This window comes from Hylobates moloch, unplaced genomic scaffold (genome assembly GCF_009828535.3).
Source record: "Hylobates moloch isolate HMO894 unplaced genomic scaffold, HMol_V3 SCAFFOLD_10, whole genome shotgun sequence".
NCBI classification, from domain to species: Eukaryota; Metazoa; Chordata; class Mammalia; order Primates; family Hylobatidae; genus Hylobates; species Hylobates moloch.
Window position 1 is genome coordinate 82,495,076 of NW_026652285.1, and position 19,674 is coordinate 82,514,749.

The 19,674-nt window shown below is 37.6% G+C and overlaps 1 protein-coding gene, 1 long non-coding RNA gene and 1 other non-coding gene across 4 annotated transcripts in view; 1 reads left to right on the forward strand and 2 right to left on the reverse strand.

Annotated features, from left to right (window-relative positions):
- The window catches only part of LOC116475534 (uncharacterized), a 137,458-nt gene that overhangs the window by 101,034 nt on the left and 16,750 nt on the right, over positions 1-19,674 (forward strand). The gene's annotated exons all lie outside the window — the stretch shown is intronic.
- SVEP1 (sushi, von Willebrand factor type A, EGF and pentraxin domain containing 1) overlaps positions 5,949-19,674 on the reverse strand; it is a 227,046-nt gene continuing 213,320 nt past the window's right edge. The window contains exons 45-49 of one of the 2 annotated variants that reach the window (XM_058445970.1): positions 19,078-19,173; positions 17,186-17,281; positions 11,784-11,877; positions 7,621-8,422; positions 5,949-6,024 (exon numbers count right to left, since the gene is read on the reverse strand). In XM_058445970.1, coding sequence (XP_058301953.1) covers positions 8,401-8,422; positions 11,784-11,877; positions 17,186-17,281; positions 19,078-19,173 — 308 coding nt within the window. In that variant the 3' untranslated portion in view covers positions 5,949-6,024; positions 7,621-8,400. Of the gene's footprint in view, positions 6,025-6,963; positions 8,423-11,783; positions 11,878-17,185; positions 17,282-19,077; positions 19,174-19,674 lie in introns of those variants that run through there. The other variant, XM_032164839.2, reaches the window with a different exon arrangement.
- On the reverse strand, positions 11,457-11,563 carry LOC116475969 (U6 spliceosomal RNA). The gene has a single exon (XR_004250058.1). It is a non-coding gene; the product is annotated as a U6 spliceosomal RNA (small nuclear RNA).

Genomic DNA, 19,674 nt, shown 5'->3' on the forward strand with positions numbered 1-19,674 from the left:
AGCCACTGCTCCTGGCCTTGTGTGTCTTTTTAAAGTCGGTTGGTTTGCTTCACAAAACTTAAGAGCTCAGAAATGTTGCACCCAGGAGCATGTATTTTAAGTGGCTTTGCCTGCTGATTCTTGCAGCTGGGAACATGTAGCTGCAGTGCAATGTGTTTGCTTTTTTTTTTTGATTTGTATAAATTTATAGAGTACAAGTACAATTTTGTAATATGCATTGATTATATGTAGTGGTGGAGCTCAGGGCTTTTAGGGTATGCATTACCTGAATAACATACACTATACCCATTAAGTGATTTGTCATCATCCAGCCCCCTCCCACTGCCCTCCCGAATCTCCCTTGTCTGTCAGTCCACATTCTATGTCCATGGGTGCACATTATTTAGCTCCCACTTGTAAGTGAGAAATGTGGAATTTGACTTTCTGTGTCTCAGTTGTTTCAACTAAGATAATGCCCCCTAGTTTCATCCATGTTGCTGCAAAAGACATAATTTCATTCTTTTATATGGCTGAATAGTATTCCATTTTACATTTTCTTTATCCAATCATTTGCTGATGAACACTTAGGTTGATTCCGTATCTTTGCTAATGTGAATAGTGCTACAATAAATATATGAGTGCAGGTGTCTTTTTATTTTTATTTTTTCATTATACTTTAAGTTTTAGGGTACATGTATACAACGTGCAGGTTAGTTACATATGTATACATGTGCCGTGTTGATGTGCTGCACCCATTAACTAGTGATTTAACATTAGGTATATCTCCTAATGCTATTCCTCCCCCCTCCCCCCACCCCACAACAGGCCCCGGTGTGTGATGTGTGTGATGTTCCCCTTCCTGTGTCCATGTGTTCTCATTGTTCAATTCCCACCTATGAGTGAGAACATGCGGTGTTTGGTTTTTTGTCCTTGTGATAGTTTGCTGAGAATGATGGTTTCCAGCTTCATCCATGTCCCTACAAAGGACATGAACTCATCATTTGTTATGGCTGCATAGTATTCTGTGGTGTATATGTGCCACATTTTCTTAATCCAGCCTATCATTGTTGGACATTTGGGTTGGTTCCAAGTCTTTGCTATTGTGAATAGTGCCACAGTAAACATACGTGTACATGTGTCTTTATAGCAGCATGATTTATAATCCTTTGGGTATATACCCAGTAATGGGATTTCTGGGTCAAATGGTATTTCTAGTTCTAGATCCCTGAGGAATCGCCACACTGACTTCCACAATGGTTGAACTAGTTTACAGTCCCATCAACAGCATAGTAGTGTTCCTATTTCTCCACATCCTCTCTAGCACCTGTTGTTTCCTGACTTTTTCATGATCGCCATTCTAACTGGTGTGAGATGGTACCTCATTGTGGTTTTGATTTGCATTTCTCTGATGGCCAGTGATGATGAGCATTTTTTCATGTGTGTTTTGGCTGCATAAATGTCTTCTTTTGAGAAGCGTCTGTTCATATCCTTCGTCCACTTGTTGATGGGGTTGTTTTTTTCTTGTAAATTTGTTTGAGTTTATTGTAGATTCTGGATATTAGACCTTTGTCAGATGAGTAGATTGCAAAAATTTTCTCCCATTCTGTAGGTTGCCTGTTCACTCTGATGATAGTTTCTTTTGCTGTGCAGAACTTCTTTAGTTTAATTAGATCCCATTTGTCAATTTTGGCTTTTGTTGCCATTGCTTTTGGTGTTTTAGACATGAAGTCCTTGCCTGTGCCTATGTCCTGAATGGTATTGCCTAGTTTTTCATCTAGGGTTTTTATGGTTTTAGGTCCAACATTTAAGTCTTTAATCCATCTTGAATTAATTTTTATATAAGGTGTAAGGAAGGGATCCAGTTTCAGCTTTCTACATATGGCTAGCCAGTTTTCCCAGCACCATTTATGAAATAGGGAATCCTTTCCCCATTTCTTGTTTTTGTCAGGTTTGTCAAAGATCAGATGGTTGTAGATATGTGGCATGATTTCTGAGGGCTCTGTTCTGTTCCATTGGTCTATATCTCTGTTTTGGTACCAGTACCATGCTGTTTTGGTTACTGTAGCCTTGTAGTACAGTTTGAAGTCAGGTAGCGTGATGCCTCCAGCTTTGTTCTTTTGGCTTAGGATTGACTTGGCAATGCGGGCTCTTTTTTAGTTCCATATGAACTTTAAAGCAGTTTTTTCCAATTCTGTGAAGAAAAAGTCATTGGTAGCTTGATGGGGATGGCATTGAATCTATAAATTACCTTGGGCAATATGGCCATTTTCACAATATTGATTCTTCCTACCCATGAGCATGGAATGTTCTTCCATTTGTTTGTGTCCTCTTTTATTTCATTGAGCAGTGGTTTGTAGTTCTCCTTGAAGAGGTCCTTCACAACCCTTGTAAGTTGGATTCCTAGGTATTTTATTCTCTTTGAAGCAATTGTGAATGGGAGTTCACTCAGGTGTCTTTTTAAAAATAATGATTTGTTTCCCTTTGGGTAGATACCTAGTAGAGGGATTGCTGGATTGAATAGTAGTTCTATTTTTAATTCTTTGTGAAATCTCCATACTGTTTTCTGTGGAGGTTGTATTTATTTACATTCTCACTAATGGTATATAAGTGTCCCCTTTTCTCTGAATCCTTGCCATCTGTTATTTCTTGTCTTTTTAATAATAATCATCCTGACTGGCTGCTTCTCAATATTTTCAAATTACTCAATTTCTTTCTAGTTCCATCCAAACCTACACTTTCGGCCCAGGCCACCTTGAATGGTAGCTTATAAGATAATTAGGGAAAAAAAATGAACAGCCCTGGCTTAAGGTCAGAGTTAGGAGAAAATCATGAGTAATTAAATATGATCTTTTCAAAGAAATGAGTGTTGCTGCTGCTATGTTTGTTGTTGAGGAAGCATAAAAAAGTGATTCTGATGTAACTTGGCTGGAAAACTTGAGATATTATAAGTGTTTCCACCTCTTTGGATGTCTCTTACCTGGAGAACCCATAAAGTACAAGGATATGCTGTAAAAATGTACTGATAATTTTAATAATTGATTTTTAAAATTCCTTGACAAGCAAATATTTTCCTCTTGTGTACGCAAATGGCTCAAAATTTATCAATATTTTCTCTTGGTAATAGTTTCTGTTTCTATATTAAACTAATCATATTGATCCGAACTCTTCACTACAGATTCCTAAAGTTGTGTTTAAACAAAACTAAACAGAGACAAGATCTTTACATTTATAGAATAGAGCCAATGTGCTTGTCAGGTTAATTAGGGTAAATAGAAAAATTATATATGCATACACATTAATGTGGGACTTTTACTTCAATTAATTTTTATGAAGATGATTACTTTTATGAATATGAAAACATATTTACAAATATAAACATGGAAAAGGAAAATGTACACACACACATAGATACATACAGTAGAATACTATTAAGCCATAAAAGGAAGGAAATCCTGCCATTTGCAATAACATGAATGAATCTGAAGGACATTATGCTACATGAAATAAGCCAGACACAGACACATACTGTATGATTTCACTTATATGTGGAATCTAAAATAGTCAAACTCACAGAATTGGAGAATGTAATGGTGGTTGCCAGGGGCTAGAAAGTGGAGGAGTGGGGGAAATGGGTAGATGTTGGTCAAAGGATACCAACCTTCAGTTATAAGATGAGCAAGTTCTGGGAATCCAATCTACAGCATGGTGCCTATAGTTAACAATACTGTATTGTATACTTAAAATTTGCTAAGAGAATAGATCTTAAATGTCCTCACCACCACCTAACTCCTCCAACAATGGTAACTATGTATGGTGATGAATTATGTTCATGAATTTGATTATGCTAATCATTTCACAGTGTATACATGTATTAAATAATCACATTGTACATTCTTGAATATATACAATTTTTGTCAATCATACCTCAATAAAGCTGGAAAAAATAGGCAAAAAATTATGCTAACTTACACTCTCACTGACAATGCATAAAATTTTCTATTTCATCCCACATTTGCATTAGTTATTAACATTAAAAATAAGTCTCTGCTAATCCAAAAAGCAAAAGGGTTTCCACTGTTATTTGAATTTGTGTGCTGTGTTTGTGAGGTGGAATAGTTTCTCACATACAAACGAAAATGAGTTTATTGCATTTCTGTGGTGGGTTGTCTGTGTTCTTGAGCTTTATTAAGTTTTTTTTCCCATTTATATGATAAAGGTAGTATAACATGATTCCTTGGTCTGTCGTAAGAAATTTGACAACATTTTGATTACGATTTTTTGAATGACATCCAGAACTCTCAATTTACTTATGCTGTCAAATCTGCTCACCATTCCCACTGTGATTTTACTGTAACTTCTAGGTTTTTTAATCCTTCAAATGTTTGAGAAAATTAACTCTAAAGACAATTTTTATGGTTTTCATATCAATATTTACCTCACAATCCTCTTGAATTTATTTTTATGTGGTAAGAATTCAAACAGAAAGATTTTCAAATTTTTACTCATTGTCTATTACCAGTCACTCAATATTTTTCTCTCTTGCCTTCTAATATTTTATGATAAACATTTCACTGACTATCGAGGCTTCATTTTTTTTTTTTTTTGGAAGGCTTTCTTGATCACTTATGAGTTTTTTTGTTTGTTTTTGAGACAGAGTCTCACTCTGTCACCCAGGTTGGAGTGCAATGGCATGACCGCGGCTCACTGCAACCTCCGCCTCCTGGGTTCAAGCAATTTTCCTGTCTGAGCCTCCCAAGTAGCTGGGATTACAGGCATGTGCCACCATGCCCAGCTAATTTTTTGTATTTTTAGTAGAGAAGGGGTTTCACCATATTGGCCAGGCTGGTCTTGAACTCCTGACCTCAAGTGATTCACCCGTCTTGGCCTCCCAAAGTGCTATAATTACAGGCGTGAGCAACTGTGCCTGACCACTTACGAGTTTTTAAATAAAATATTTGAATTCATATATAGAGACTATCACATTGATGCTTTTGTGATTCTTCTTCCAGCATATACTATTTTAATTACTGTAGCTTTTATTATGCTAATTTTTAAAAAGATCTTTTCGTTTTTCCCTAAAATATTTTAATTTTCCATTTTGCTTTTGTTTGTAATAAACATTAGAATAAATAATTTGGTCATGATCCCCCCAAAAACCCAATATGGCAAATATAATTAGAACTATATGAAGCTTGTAACTTTATTTGGAAAAAAAATCACATCTTTAGGACATACAGTTCTCTCATCCAAGAAATGGCATGTTTCTACATGAGCTGAGCATTGATGAATGTTTATAGGTATATTTTTCTAATTTTCTTCCTTGAGACTACATATATTTCTTATTTGTATCATCCATATGTATATATTTACTGATATTGTGAATAGAAGATTTTTACTATATTCTCTATTTATTATTAATATGCAGGGAAGCTCTCTTTTTTGGTATGTATATCTGGTTCTCATCCAGTTTACTGGACTCAGTGCTTCTAATGGATTTTCATGCCTTTGAGTTTTCATCTTACAAGACACATTATTATATCTCCTGCCAAAACGAAACTGTGACAGTTTTCTCATTTCTATACTCTTTATTTATTTCATATATTATTGCTCTGGCTAGAACTGAAGAATAATACTCAAGGTGAATGGGAATAGCTATTTTGCTTTGTTTCGGATTTTAAAGTGAGGCATGTAGTGGTTCATAATAGGATTGATTATAATTGAAACAGATAAACTTCAGTATGCTGGACACTTACTACTTTTTTAGAAATTTAAGAATGTGCTGAATTTTATCAAATGCCTTTTCCGTATTTATTGCTCTTATCATGCATTTCATATTGTATCATTGTAAAATACCATCTGCCTGTCAAGTATTGTTTTAAAACATTAAATTTGCTAAATATTACCTAGTGTTAGATGCAGGTCAAAAATGCAGAAACAGTAGAGTAGGAAGTTCATGAGTTTTAGAGTAAATCAGGCTTGGAGTTCATTTGGCTTTGCCATTTATTTTAGATCAGTTATTTGACTTCTCAGTTTCACTTTCTTCATCTATAAAATAAAGATAATAATACATATCTCAGTAGAATTGTTGTGAAGATTCAAAGACCTAATCTCTTTAAAACACCTACTGCAGTGTGTATCATGTATTATGAGTTGTTCAAAAACTAGTTTGAAAGCTAAATTATATGATTGATGTATAGTTCATTTTCATCTTTGTTAGGTTTTTGCATCAGAGTGATATTTGGTAAATATTTGGCAAATATTACTCAATGTTTGTCATCTTTTCCAGCTTGTGGGATAGTTTATATAGCATGGGGAATGGCTCTGCCTTCAAAAATTCACTAGAAGCTATACCTAGTATGAAAGATTTTAAAATTTCTTTTTACAATTTTTGTTGTCCTACACTGGTCTTCTCTGCATAGTATGGAAGATTAAAAAATAATATTCTTCAACTATTTTTAAGTATCATTACTCTGTGACTCACATTTCTAAATATGTATTATTTCCACACCTCACTTGTATGGTGCTTTACTTCCTTATATTCTCTATATGCCAGGACTACTTTGACTTACTGTGTAAATATAAACCTTTCAGCCTATTCAAAGTATCCGAATACAAACTCCACTTTGAAGGTATACTTATTTAGTAGGTACTTTCATAACTGAGTGTTGTTTCCAATTGCTTAGCTTAATTTTTTCTGGTACTACTTTTTTTATTACTCAGATTTGGGGTTGTATTTTCTTTTCTTTTTGAAATAGGGTCTCACTTTGTCACCCAGGCTGGAGTGAAATGTTGCGATCTTGGCTTGCTGCAGCCTCGACCTCCCAGGTTTAAGCAATCCTCCTGCCTCAGCCTCCCCAAGTAGCTGGAACTACAGGCATGCACGAACATGCCTGGCTAATTTTTGTATTTATTTTATTTCATTATTATTATTATTATTATTATTATTTAGTTTTTAGAGATGGAGTTTCTCCATGTTGCTCAGGTTGGTCTCGAACTACTGAGCTCAAGCTATCTACCCACCTCGGCCTTCCAAAGTGCTAGGATTATAGGTGCAAGACATCGCACCCGGCTTTTTTGGCTGTATTTTTGTTTTTATGATTATAAATGACAAAGATCAACAAGGTTTGGAAGTTAATGGACTATGAGTAAATTTGTTGGAAGGTAGACTCATAAGCATGTAAGACTGGTCAAGGAAGTGAATGTCAAGAGAAAGAAGGAGGAGTCAATGGCTGAGGGATGCCTACGGTAGTGATGAGAACTAGGAGAATCAAGATTTCTTTCATCCTTTCTGCATTCCTCCACAGTGCTACAACACACTCCAAGGCCTGTGTGGGAACAGTTTTCCCAGAGGATGAAGGCAAGTTGATTGTAAGTTTCCTATTTTAAAACAAAATCTAGGGTTTCACTTTATTTTCTGAAGTCTGGGGAAGTCTTCACCTTGGTACAATTATTATGATAGAGGTAGGTGACAGTGAGGACTGAGGGTCAGCTCAGCTTTCTCTTAGGTGGCTGCAATTCTTTTTTGCAGGTGGGACCAGGAGCACAGCTCTGGGTAATATTTCCCATTTGCCTTTTTCCTTCTCCTTCCCTGTCTTCCCCTTCCTATCTCCTTTCTCCCAAAATACTGAGTTGTGGGATTACCAGTCCAGGTATCAGCTCTCTGTTAATCTTCCAGTTCTTGCATCTCTTATTCCAGCCACGAGAAAGACGGCTAGCACTTTCATTGTGAACCAAGGTCATTATGCTGTTTCTCCACATCCATGAAGTTAATGCCTATGGCTTTTCAAATGTTGAGAAAAGAATTAGCCAGGCTACCCTAAGTCCTAGGACATAATTATGTGGTGGAGAGTACCAGGTCCAACAACAGTTACTCTCTGATTAAGTGAAAGAAAAAGCTTTTATTATTACACATATTGTATAGAAGATGGAACCGGAACAAAGGGGTCTCCTTTATTGTAAGGGGTCTCCTATGTGGTGCCAGTGGCACAGATGAAAGACCATGAGTCCTCTCTATGAATCCCTTGGCCACCTCATAAAATGGTACTATCCAGCAAAATATTATTTAGTAGCAAAATATATTTTAATTGAAAAATCATTTTAAGTAACTGAATAAAAATGTGTACCAGGAACTTTCCCAATAGACAGCAGAATATGTACATTTTGTGAGGGTAGAGCAGCATCTATTTAATATAATTTTTATATAGAAAATACAGGCATATTTAAAAATGGAAACATGTAAGAAAGTATGTCACAAGGAATAACAAAATATATCACAAAATAAAAAAAGTAACCCCAAGTAACAAATTTACTAAAGAAGACCCAGCACCATGTTGGACTTTCTTTGCATAAGTTCCAGGATGCCCAGGCACTACCAAGAAGAGATGATCCTGCTTTTGGGAGAGCCAGCTGGTCGTGAAGTGGTTAAAATCCAGTCCTTCTTTTCCTGGAAAAAAAAAAAAAAAAAAAGCAACCAAATAGATTCAAAGGAAAAAATTGAACTGAAGAGCTAACATCTCTTTAGGGGTTGATGAAAACAGGACTGAAAGTCCCAGATACCTGGGCATTATCTGTGATGTTTATACGGATGGGGGTCATTCTTTGAGATAACTAAGAGGCATGGGAAACAAGTGCTAACTTATGGAAAGATCTGAGAAGCATCAGACCTGAGTTTTAGTCTTGATTCTGCCACGAGTTTTCTCTCTTACAATTCTCTCTTCTGTAAAATGAGGGGTTTGGATCTAAAGAACCTAAAGGTCTCTTAGTCCATTAACAATCTATGGTTTTTCATTATGATATTTGCTTAGGATCAGTTTTCTGAAGATGCGCACAGAGGTCAGAGGAAACACAATTTCCTTCTGAACAACTGAATTATCTGGGGAAAAGGCCAGGTCAGTCTTATTTATCAGTAGAGAAGGTTAAACATTGAGGGATTTAATGGATGCCACAAGGCATTTCTCTACCAACTGACATTCATGCCAGGAAATTGCTCCATCTGTTAACAAGCCTCTATTGAGCAGCGACTTTTGTGCCTGTACAAGGCACTAGGCATATTATGTATTTTTAAAAACAAGATCTTACTCTATTGCTGAGGCTGGAGTGCAGTGGCACAATCTTGGCTTGCTGCAACCTCCGCCTCCTGGGTTCAAGCAATCCTCCCACCTCAGCCGCCTCAGTAGCTGAGACTACAGGCGTGTGCCACCATGCCTGGCTAACTTTTCTGGGTATTTTTTGTAGAGATGGGATCGTCCTATGTTGCCCAGGCTGGTCTTGAACTCCTGGGCCCAAAATGGCTGGGATTACAGGTGTGAGCCATCACACTCGGCCCAGCACACAAACTTTAAGGCATTCAGTCTCGTAGGAGAGAAGGAAAAAAATTACACGGTAACATTTATTGTTTATTTCTCAGAAAAGCACTCTTCCCCCTCCCGCTTTCCTTTCGTCTGGGAATTGCCAGACTCTCCTCCCTTTTACCCAGTTTTTTGCCAAAATTACCCTTTATGTTGGTACAACATAATCCAACCTGAGACTACAGTTCATTGATTCATGCTTGGCCATTGAATCAATCTGGACCAATCAGAGTCCTGGATTTTTAAACTGGGACAGTGTACTATGTCTCCAGATACTGTATGGTGACATGTAAAAAATTCTGTAAGAAATTTTGTCCTGGCCAGGCATGGTGGCTCATGCCTGTAATCCCAGCATTTTGGGAGGCCAAGGTGGGCAAATCACCTGAGGTCAGGAGTTCGAGACCAGCCTGGCCAACATAGTGAAACCTCATCTCCACTAAAAATACAAAAATTAGCTGGGTGTGGTGGCATATGCCTGTAGTCCCAGCTACTCAGGAGGCTGAGACAGAATCGCTTGAACCCATGAGGCAGAGCTTGCAGTAAGCCGAGATTGCACACCGCATGCCAGCCTAGGCATCTGAGTGAGACTCTGTCTTTAAAAAAAAAAAAAAAAAAAAAAATTCTGTCCTTCCCTTCCACGTGAACCAAACAGAAGAAAACCATTCTGCAGCAAGACAGAGGATGCAGCAGACCCTGGAAGAGGCGGTGACATGGGAAGTGGAGAGGTACATGTGGCTTTCAATCCCCAGTCTGGTCCTCCTGATGCTCAACCACTCCTCTGTCTTTGGATTCCATACGAGGTCCCTCTATTGTGATAATAAATTCTCTTCTTTGCTTAAACTAGCTACAGTTTTAACAAGAATTACAGTATATGGAGGAGGAACCTGCCTGGTCCTCTGGGTTGCTAGTTAGCCTTCCCTTGAATGTGGGCTACACCTCAGCTAATTTGCCATTATTTTTCTTGGATGCCTACATCAAACTTTTGCGTAAAAAAATCTAGATCTTGTTTTCCTTATTATTTAATGTACAATATTTTAATACAAGCTAATAATTATCCTTTCCTCAATCAAGAAAGAACTCCTATGGACAGTTTTTAAATCACGCAAACTCTCTCTGGGCTTCCTTTTCTTTATCTGAAAAATGAAGAGGTTGAAATATAAAATCTAATATTATAAGAAAATACTAAATACTTTTTTTGAGTCACTGTTTTTTTCTCTTTTCTCTTTTTTTGGCTCTCATTTTCTTAAGTTCAACTCTGCTCTCAGGTAAAGGTATAATCTTGGCAGCTTCTAAATATATTTGTCCATTTCAAATTTGCTGTTTAGGGTTCAGTTTATTTTTTCTCCTTTTGCAGAGATGGCATACACTTGAGATGATGTGAGGAAATTCACTGGCATTAGACAGATCTGTTGTTGTTGTTAAGCTAGGTTTTACTTTAATTGCTTTTTTATATTTGCAAGTTGACTTTGACATTCCAATCAAAATAACAAATCAGGAAATGAAAAATAAAAGTTGTTTTCAGTTAACTGAATTTTTCCCACTTTAAAAAATTGAATATGGAAATACCCATTTGTTTTTAATGAGTCCTTATATGATAGGGGTAAGTGTATATGATACAAATCTAAGTGCAGTGATATATATTGAAAGTCTTAAAATATAGCTGATATTTCAACATTGCAACATTGGTGAGGACAATGTTTGAATATTGAAAATATTTTATCTATGGTATGTCACAATATGGCTGATATTTTCCTGATGTTTAAAAAGCTATAAATGATCTTTTAACTATTTTCCCTTTGACTTATTTTTGGGATCGTATTTTTAAACTATGATATTTATCTGGTCAGAAATGAGAAACCGATGAAAAAACATATTTTTACATAACCTTTTTGTAGTCAATGAAATGCTACGCATAGAAACACTAAAATATAAAACAAAATATTTTACTTTTAAAATAAACGTTTCCTATCAATTCAATACTATTTTTATTGTAATGAAGAACTTAAACATCTATTGGGTCATTTTCAATAAAATACATTGAGTTTCTTTATTTTACATCCTTGCATCTGTAGGATGCAATCTTCTGTTCAAGAAGATGATTTATTTATATAACCCTTTTTTTTAATTGCAAAAAATGTGGAATGCTTCACAAATTTGTGTGTCATCCTCTAGCATGGGTCATACTAATCCTCTCTGTGAAGTTCCAGTTTTAGTATATGTGCTGCTGAAGTGAGTACAAGACTGCTTATTTTTGAGATATTCTTGTTTTGTCAATCCTGAACTAATATTTCTTAGCTTTGGCTTTAGTTCAAATTTAGAGAGCCTGTCTCAAAATGGACGTTTTCACATACAAAATACTTACAGTCAAACTAGACAGAACTTTTGGCTCTTACGACAATTTACTTGAATTTTAGAGTCTTCATGTTATAGGTGAACATTAGTTTTTGGTTATCTTACCTGGAACAGTTATGTCCCGTCCAAGAAGAAAGACAATGACATCGGTTTGGTCTTACACATTTTCCACCATTTAAGCAGGGAGACTGGCAAACAGCTGGAATAAAAAACCCATGCATTGATTTATTTAATACTTAGCAATTCTGGCGATATCCATAAAGGCACGTAGGATAAGATTTGCCTCTACTTCCTGCAGCAGCCACTGCTGGTCTTCATATACCGTTAGCATTATCCATTTCTGCCGCTCTGCTTGACCTCACATCCTTACGTGGTACCACCTCCCTTTTTCCTTCCAAGCTGGTCAATTTTCACATTTAAGTCCCAGATTAAGTTCTACCTACTTATTGAAGCCTTTGCTGATCACTCCAAGTCCACTGATTTTCCTCTTCTCTAATCTTTTTTTATTTATGCAACCAATCTGACACTTTGAATATTTTAAACTATAAATTTTTTGTGTGTTCAATTAGATTGTACATTTCTTTCCACTGACTTGAAGCTCAAGATTGTAAATTCCTCGAGGGAGTTAGCATTGAATTCTATGATTGATTGGGTGATTAAGTCAGACGTCAACTTTTATGATAATAAATTAGGCACATGGATTGTCTAAAATAACAGATGATTCAACATCCCTTTGTGTTTGGTGAGGAGACATATTTCACGGCTTTTGTCAGCTTTAACTAGAATTACAGAAACTGGTTAGCCACAGATAAAACCCTGAGAGGACACTGAAAGATTCACTATCTAGGTGTCTTTCTCACAAATCCATAATCTCATAACCAAACTCTTCATCTGCATAAATTTATTTGTTAAAAAACCTGAAGATGCTGGTATTAGGTCTAGATGAATTTTTAGCAAGTGTAACATATCAAAGAGAATGGAGAACTCCCTGTAGGAAGGAAATAAAATGTCTGTTGGGAGAAAGCTGGAAATAAGAACCATTCCAATATCTGTAGCACAGAAAGGCAGGCTCTTTCCTGGATGAAAAACTCCTTTTTGGTGAATTATAAGTAAATGTCCTTTCTTCAGTCATTCATTCAAAAAATATGGAGAAAACGTCTGCTAAGCAAGCAGCAGGCACTTGATAAGCACTGGTCCTTGTCCAGAGAGAACAAGAGAGAAGACAAGTAAAATATGTCTTTCCCCTTGGGGAGCTCTCTTGGTAAGTTAAGAGTAAGATCTGGCCAGCAGAATGCACTTATTAGCAATCTAATGGGAAAGAAAATTATGAAACAAGGCAGGATTAAAACAAGCAAAACTAAAACTCAATAATTGAAAACCAACTCCCCATAGTTTCTGCTTGCTGATACAAGAACACGTTACTTCTTTTCAGGACTATGCTGAATTAGCAGTGCCTGACTGCACTAACAAACTAGTCATTACGTTTACTTCCTTGTCTAAAAGCTTAAGCCTCCTTCCCTATCACATCAGTGGTCCCAGTGTTCCATTCAGGGCCACCTTTTCATATGGCGTGTCTTCTGCAGTGTTTTTTCCTCCCGTGAGTATTTTTCAGTGATGACTTATAAATCTCTATCTTCATCTAAATGAATTTTCTGGGAACCTAAACTATCATCCAACTGCCTGTCACTCCGCTTGTATGTTTCACAGTCCTCTCAGACTCAGCGTGTTCATACTTAACTCCTTATCTCTACTCTCAAGCTTGCTTCTCCTGGCTTCTCTGTCTCAGTAAATGGCAACACCTTCCACTCCAGTGCCCAAGCTGGAAACAGCTTTTACTCTTCCAACTAGTTTTGACTCTTCTTGGATTCTACCCCTCACAACAGATCTGTAACCAAGTAGCATTGATTCTTACTCTTTACTGTCTCTCAAATCTACTTTTTTGTGGTTTTCTCCAGACTTCATTAATTCTTGCCAATTCTGCTTTTACAACCCCCCAATGAATCTCTCTATTGTAAGTCTTGCCTTCTTCCACTTTTCATACTGCTGCCAAAATCAGTTTTCTAAAAGAAAATCCGATCACATGATTTTCCTGCTTAAGATCCTTCAGTGGCTTCTGTTGCTCTCAACACATAATTTAGCATCTTGCACTTGGCATGTGGTGTGTTTCCTGATCTGATGCTGCCCATCTTTAGAGCTTCATTCCAGCCACTCCCCTGCATTTCCTCTATGGCTTTGGTTATCCTTTGCTGAACACACCTGTCTATCTTGTGGTCCATGCCTTTAGTTGCAACGAACTCCTTTTGTTTCTCCTCAGATTCTATGCTTGGGAAGCTTTTTCTGAACTTCAACATTTGGTTAGTTTACCCATTTTCACTGTTGTCATAGCCCATTTTACAGATTTTGATTAGCCTCTATCTTAACACATTCTAGTTATCTATTTACAGGCCATGCCACATCCCTTCCCCTTTCCTAGACTGAAATTCTGGAGGGCAGGAGCCCCTGTTTTATATGCTTATGGTATGCTTAGTACTTAGGGGTGTAAGTAGGATCTATGCTGAGGTAGCTGCTGTAAGATTTGGAGAAACGAAGGCTATAGAGTTCAGTGTCATTAAGGAGCATATTCTTGTGAGACAGCTAAGGTGTTAAAAGAAATGCAAATAAATCAGATCTATTTATTAGCTTTAAACTGCATGATTCTAACTAGTTGTGTAACATTTATAGAAATGGAATGTTAGAAAGTAGATTATTGTGATATTGAAAAGTTTAGAGATCAGAGGAAACTTAGGCAGGACTTGGGGGTTGAGTGAGGCTAAAATAGGTGGGGGAAAGAGGAAGGTCATGCGCAAATGTAAGGAGACTGGGGAGGAGAAGAGGCTGCTTGCAGGGGTAGTGAGAAAACCGTCACTGCAGGGCACCGTGTGTGATGGTAGGATAAGAAGTGAGTTGTGCTTCAGCTGTGCTGAAGCTGGCTTATGCAGCACCTTGGAAGTCAAAGAATTCAGGGTGGATGTGGAGACTAAAACAGAGAACCATTTTAGGCTCTTAAACAGGGCAAAGACATGCCAACGTAGTACATTGATGATGTTCAGTCTGGAGGGACATGGAGACAAGAAGGTCAACTGGGCCATGATCCAGAGTCTTTTACTGACTGGTGACAGTGGTGTGGAGTACAATGTGAGAGATGCTGAGCAGGAAGGAACAAAAATAGTGATGGTGCTGTAACCTCAGATGAAAGGGAGGGTGAGTCAAGAGTAATTCATTCATTACCTGCACCAGTAAGGTACCTGGAAAAAAGCAGAGCTTGTTTATAGATGAACAGGAGAAACGTGGGTAAATATCAAAGTTGATTTGTTATAAACAAACACTATAGACTGCTTTCAGAGTCTCAAATAAGGCCTTCAAATTCAGCCTCCAGGACATTTTTCCTTCTCTACATTCATGAATGGCTCAATTTAGGCTTCAGGTAGGGTGACAACTGCATGTCTGCTTTTGTCTGTAACAGTACTTTTCAGTCTCATTTCTCTGGTTTACTTATTAATAGTGCCTCTTTTACTCTCAAAAATGTCCTGGTTTGGCAGCTAAATTATATGGTCTTCCCAGCCTTAGGGTTCACAACAAGCTCTGGTGTCAGGAAGCCCTGTCTATACTTTACATGCCATTTATGTTTTACTCCAGTGAGGAGGTGGTATAAACATTGTTTATAGGAGGAATAGTGGTATGTCAGAATTAATACTTCATAAATATAGCAAGCCCTATTTTTTAAATGGTGGCTTAAAATTTGAGGACATTAGAAAGGTAGTTTGTCATTTTAAATTGAGTTATTTGACATTTACTAAAAGTATCTACTATATTTGGGCACTATGCTAAGCACTGGGGATATAAAGATGATAAAAAAAAAATCCTTGCCCTCAAGTGGCGTATAATCTGCTGGGGGAAGGGATAGATAATCAAGCAATTGAACAGATGTCAAAGTACAGTGGGCCAAATGCTGTATTTGAGGTCCACAAGAGGATGTTTGTTACTAATAAATCAACTACCGTTTGTTACTGTTGTCCATGATAAGAAACCATCTCTTTGATGAGTTTTGTAATTTTTTTCCTTTTCTTTTTCTTTAAACTTTTTGTTAACTTTTATTTTAGGTTCAAGGGTGCATGTGCAGCTTTGTTATATAGGTACACTTGTGTCACGGGAGTTTGTTATACAGATTATTTCATCACTCAGGTACTAAGCCTAGTTCCCAATAGTTATTTTTTTCTGATCCTCTCCTCCCTCCCACCCTCTACCCTCAAGTAGGCTCCAGTGTCTATTGTTCCTATGTGTTTATGTGTTCTCATCACTTAGCTCCCATCATTTAGCTCCCATTTATAAGTGAGAATGTGTGGTATTTGGTTTTCTGTTCCTTTTCTAAGGATGATGGCCTCCAGTTCCATCCATATCCCACAAAGGACATGATCTCGTTCTTTTTTATGGCTATGGGGCTATTACTAAAAAGTAAAAAAATAGACTGGATGCAGTGGCTCACGCCTGTAATCCCAACACTTTGGGAGTCCAGGGTGTGTGGATCACTTGAGGTCAGGAGTTCAAGATCAGCCTGGCCAACATGGTGAAACTCTGTTTCTACTAAAAATAGAAAAGTTAGCAGGGTATGGCAGCAGGTGCCTGTAATCCCAGCTACTCGGGAGGCTGAGGCAGGAGAATTGCTTGAACCCAGGAGGTAGAGGTTTCAGTAAGTTGAGATCACGCCACTGCACTCCAGCCTGGGCGACAAGAGTGAAACTCTGTCTCAAAAAAACAAAACAAAACAAAAACAGATGCTGGCGAGGTTGTGGAGAAAAGGGAACACTTACACACCATTGGTAAGAGTGTAATTTAGTTCAATCATTGAGGAAAGCAGTATGGCGATTCCTCAAAGACCTAAAAACAGAACTACCATTCAACCCAAGCAATCCCATTACTGGGTATATACCCAAGGGATAGAAATCATTCTACCATAAAGACACATGCACATGTATGTTCATTTCAGCACTATGCACAATAGCAAAGACATGGAATCAACCTAAATGCTCATCAATGGTAGACTGGATAAAGTGTTTTTTTTTTTTTTCTTTTCATTTTAACTTAAATTGTATTTATGTATAACCTTGTTCTTTCTAAAGAGTAAGCATAAATTTAGTAATTTAGCTTCTTAGAGATTAAAATAAATATTATTCTGAACCTCTGTGTAATGTCTTCTCTATGCTCTGCAAAATAAAGCAGATGACATAAAGAAGACAGGTAATTGAGTAGACTTAGATGCTATTCTTTGGCATATGACCTGGAAACGTGTTTAGGCAACCATAAAATTCAGCATTGAGGCACCAATCAAGGGATCATCTTGAGGAATTTTTGAGAAACATCAGTACTTTTTCACTTTGCCACCACTTCTGAGTCTGAGTCACACTCTTCAGGGTCCTCTGGAGTTTCATGGGACTGAGCCACCAAGAAAACAAACCATGAAAGAGGCCTACCTGTATGACAGCGAGACCCCGTCCAGCCAGGCGGGCAGTCACACTGGTAAGGGGCCACACAGCGACCTCCGTTCAGACAGGGAAGAATGCAGATTGCTAAAAAAAAAAAAAAAAAGGGGGGGGGGGGCGTTGAAATGGCGTTGATCAAAGTACACATCTCAGATAGGTTCAAGGGTTCAGAAAACATTTTGCAGGAGTGAAACCTTGTATGACTCACTAAATAACTTTCCTGCATGTGTTGTGCTTATTAATGAGTATCATTGGGAAAACACAATCAGGAAAGTAAGCCTGGATTCTTAGCCAGATGTAATGACTCTAAGGCCAAATCCACTTTCAGTGAAGACATTCGGTAATCAGTGTCTGCAAAGTGCTTTGCTTTAACTCTTCACAAAAATATGCAGAACGGTCTCCATTTATTATAGTTTCAAATTTCCATTACAAATTACATAAAATGTTCTAAGAGGATTTGGCTGCCTTGAGGCTCTCTTCCTGTCGAACTAAATGTGAGAATGGAATCAGATAGGCTGTAACATAGGGTTGGAGTTTGCAACATTTTGGTAACAATGTGACAACACACTCTTTATTTCCGAGAAGCTGAGGACTGATGGTGACTGAATGATGCCTCCCCAACACTGTTCATGACTATCATTCCTCCTCCTAGAAATCACTGAAATCTTTAAAGAGGCATAGTCTGTTTAAAAGACGTGAGATTGTTGCCTCGCTCCCCAAAATCAAGTTCCCTAACCCCAATAGTCTTTGCATCACTTAGGAGTTGGTTAGCAATGCAGATGTCAGGTACCAACCCAGATCTGCTGATCTCCCAGATGATCTGTATGCACAGCAAAGCTTGGGAAGCGCTGGTGTAATGAAGGAGGGCAGGCACATGCTCAGTGAGCCAGACCAGCTAAGGCAGCCAAGCCAGGCCTGTCGTGGGGTACCCCAAAGTCAATGCTCACTAAGTCTTTGGACTCTTGACATAAGAGCAGGTTAAGTCTGGGAGCTCTAGGTGAAATGGAATGACTGGGGTGAGCTGGAAGAGAAAAGTGTGATTTCTCTTCTTTTTTAATCACTTGAGAATACTTGTTTTGGTGAGTTGTTAGCAGCCTAAATTTATTTCCATCATACATTTTCCTTTATAGATTAGTTGAAAAAGTCACACTTAAAACATTTTAGTCTCTTATAAAATTCCTGCCCTGTAGGAAAAACTGGTATAGACCAATGGCTATCACATGAATCACTCTTAATGGTTTACATACACTGCTCCTGTTGAAATATGAAACCATTTTATCCTTATATATATTTTAAGATATTGAAATAAAATGTAGTTAAGATATTTAAAAAATTTAACATCACTATCTATACTTCCCTGGAATTTCAAATTCAAATGTTTCTATAAGGATCAAAATTCTATATTAATTTACCAAGCATGGATATAGGAGTGCCAGCTTTCCTTATTTTCTTAATTAGTAGAAACAATAACAAAGGAAATGGTGAGCTGCAAATATTACCTGGAAAGTACAGGTTTTGCAGTGGTGCACGTTTATACCAACTGCAGCGATGACTGACATAGCACATAGTAGACCCTGAGTTAAGGGAAAAGGATAGCTTGGAGACTTTACAACAAGCTCCTTCTCAAGAAGACTTTTGCAAATTTGTGCCAGGGAGCATGTGAAGATGACTTTAGATGGATCTTAATAACAGTATTTTCAAAGTCATTAATATTCTAGATCTTCTGCAACCTGTTGACACATACGTGCTCTGTTTGGTGTGGACAAGGACTTACAGCAAATGAATTCTTCCCAACAGTACAACCATTTCCTGGTAACTCCCCTCAGGTGGGAGCATCCAGGCAATTTGTCAGGACTCAAAGTAAGATCTGAAGAGCAACTCACGTTCTTCACAGAGGCGCCCCATCCAGCCCTCTGGACAGGAACAAGCATTTGGGCGTTGGCAGATGCCCCCATTCTGACATGGGAATCGACAGACAGCTGGAAAAGAAGCAGGTTGGGTCACAAATGTAGGGAATTATGAAGGGAAGGAGTCAGAAAATAGAATTGCCCCTTTATATCTCATACTATTTCCTTGAGTCAAGCTTTCAGGAAGAGTGACAAAAATCGAATCTCAAGAGGGAATTTCAGTATGTGGAGAAGTACAGAATTTTATTGGCTGCTGCTATTTCAGTTTTCCCTGTAGCTTTATCAAGGTGCAACAAATAAAAACTGTATATATTTAAGATTTACAACCTGATTTATGTATAGATTGTGAAATAATCACAATTGAGCTAATTAGCACATTCATCCCCTCACATAGTTATTGTTTTCTCTCTTTTTTTGTGGTGAGAACACAAGATCTGTCCTTTCAGCAAATTTTCAGTATACAATATAGTATTGTTAACTACAGTCACATTGCTGGACATCAGAACTCCAGAACTTATTCATCTTGCATAACTGAAACTTTGATACCTTGACCAACATCTCCCTATCCTCACC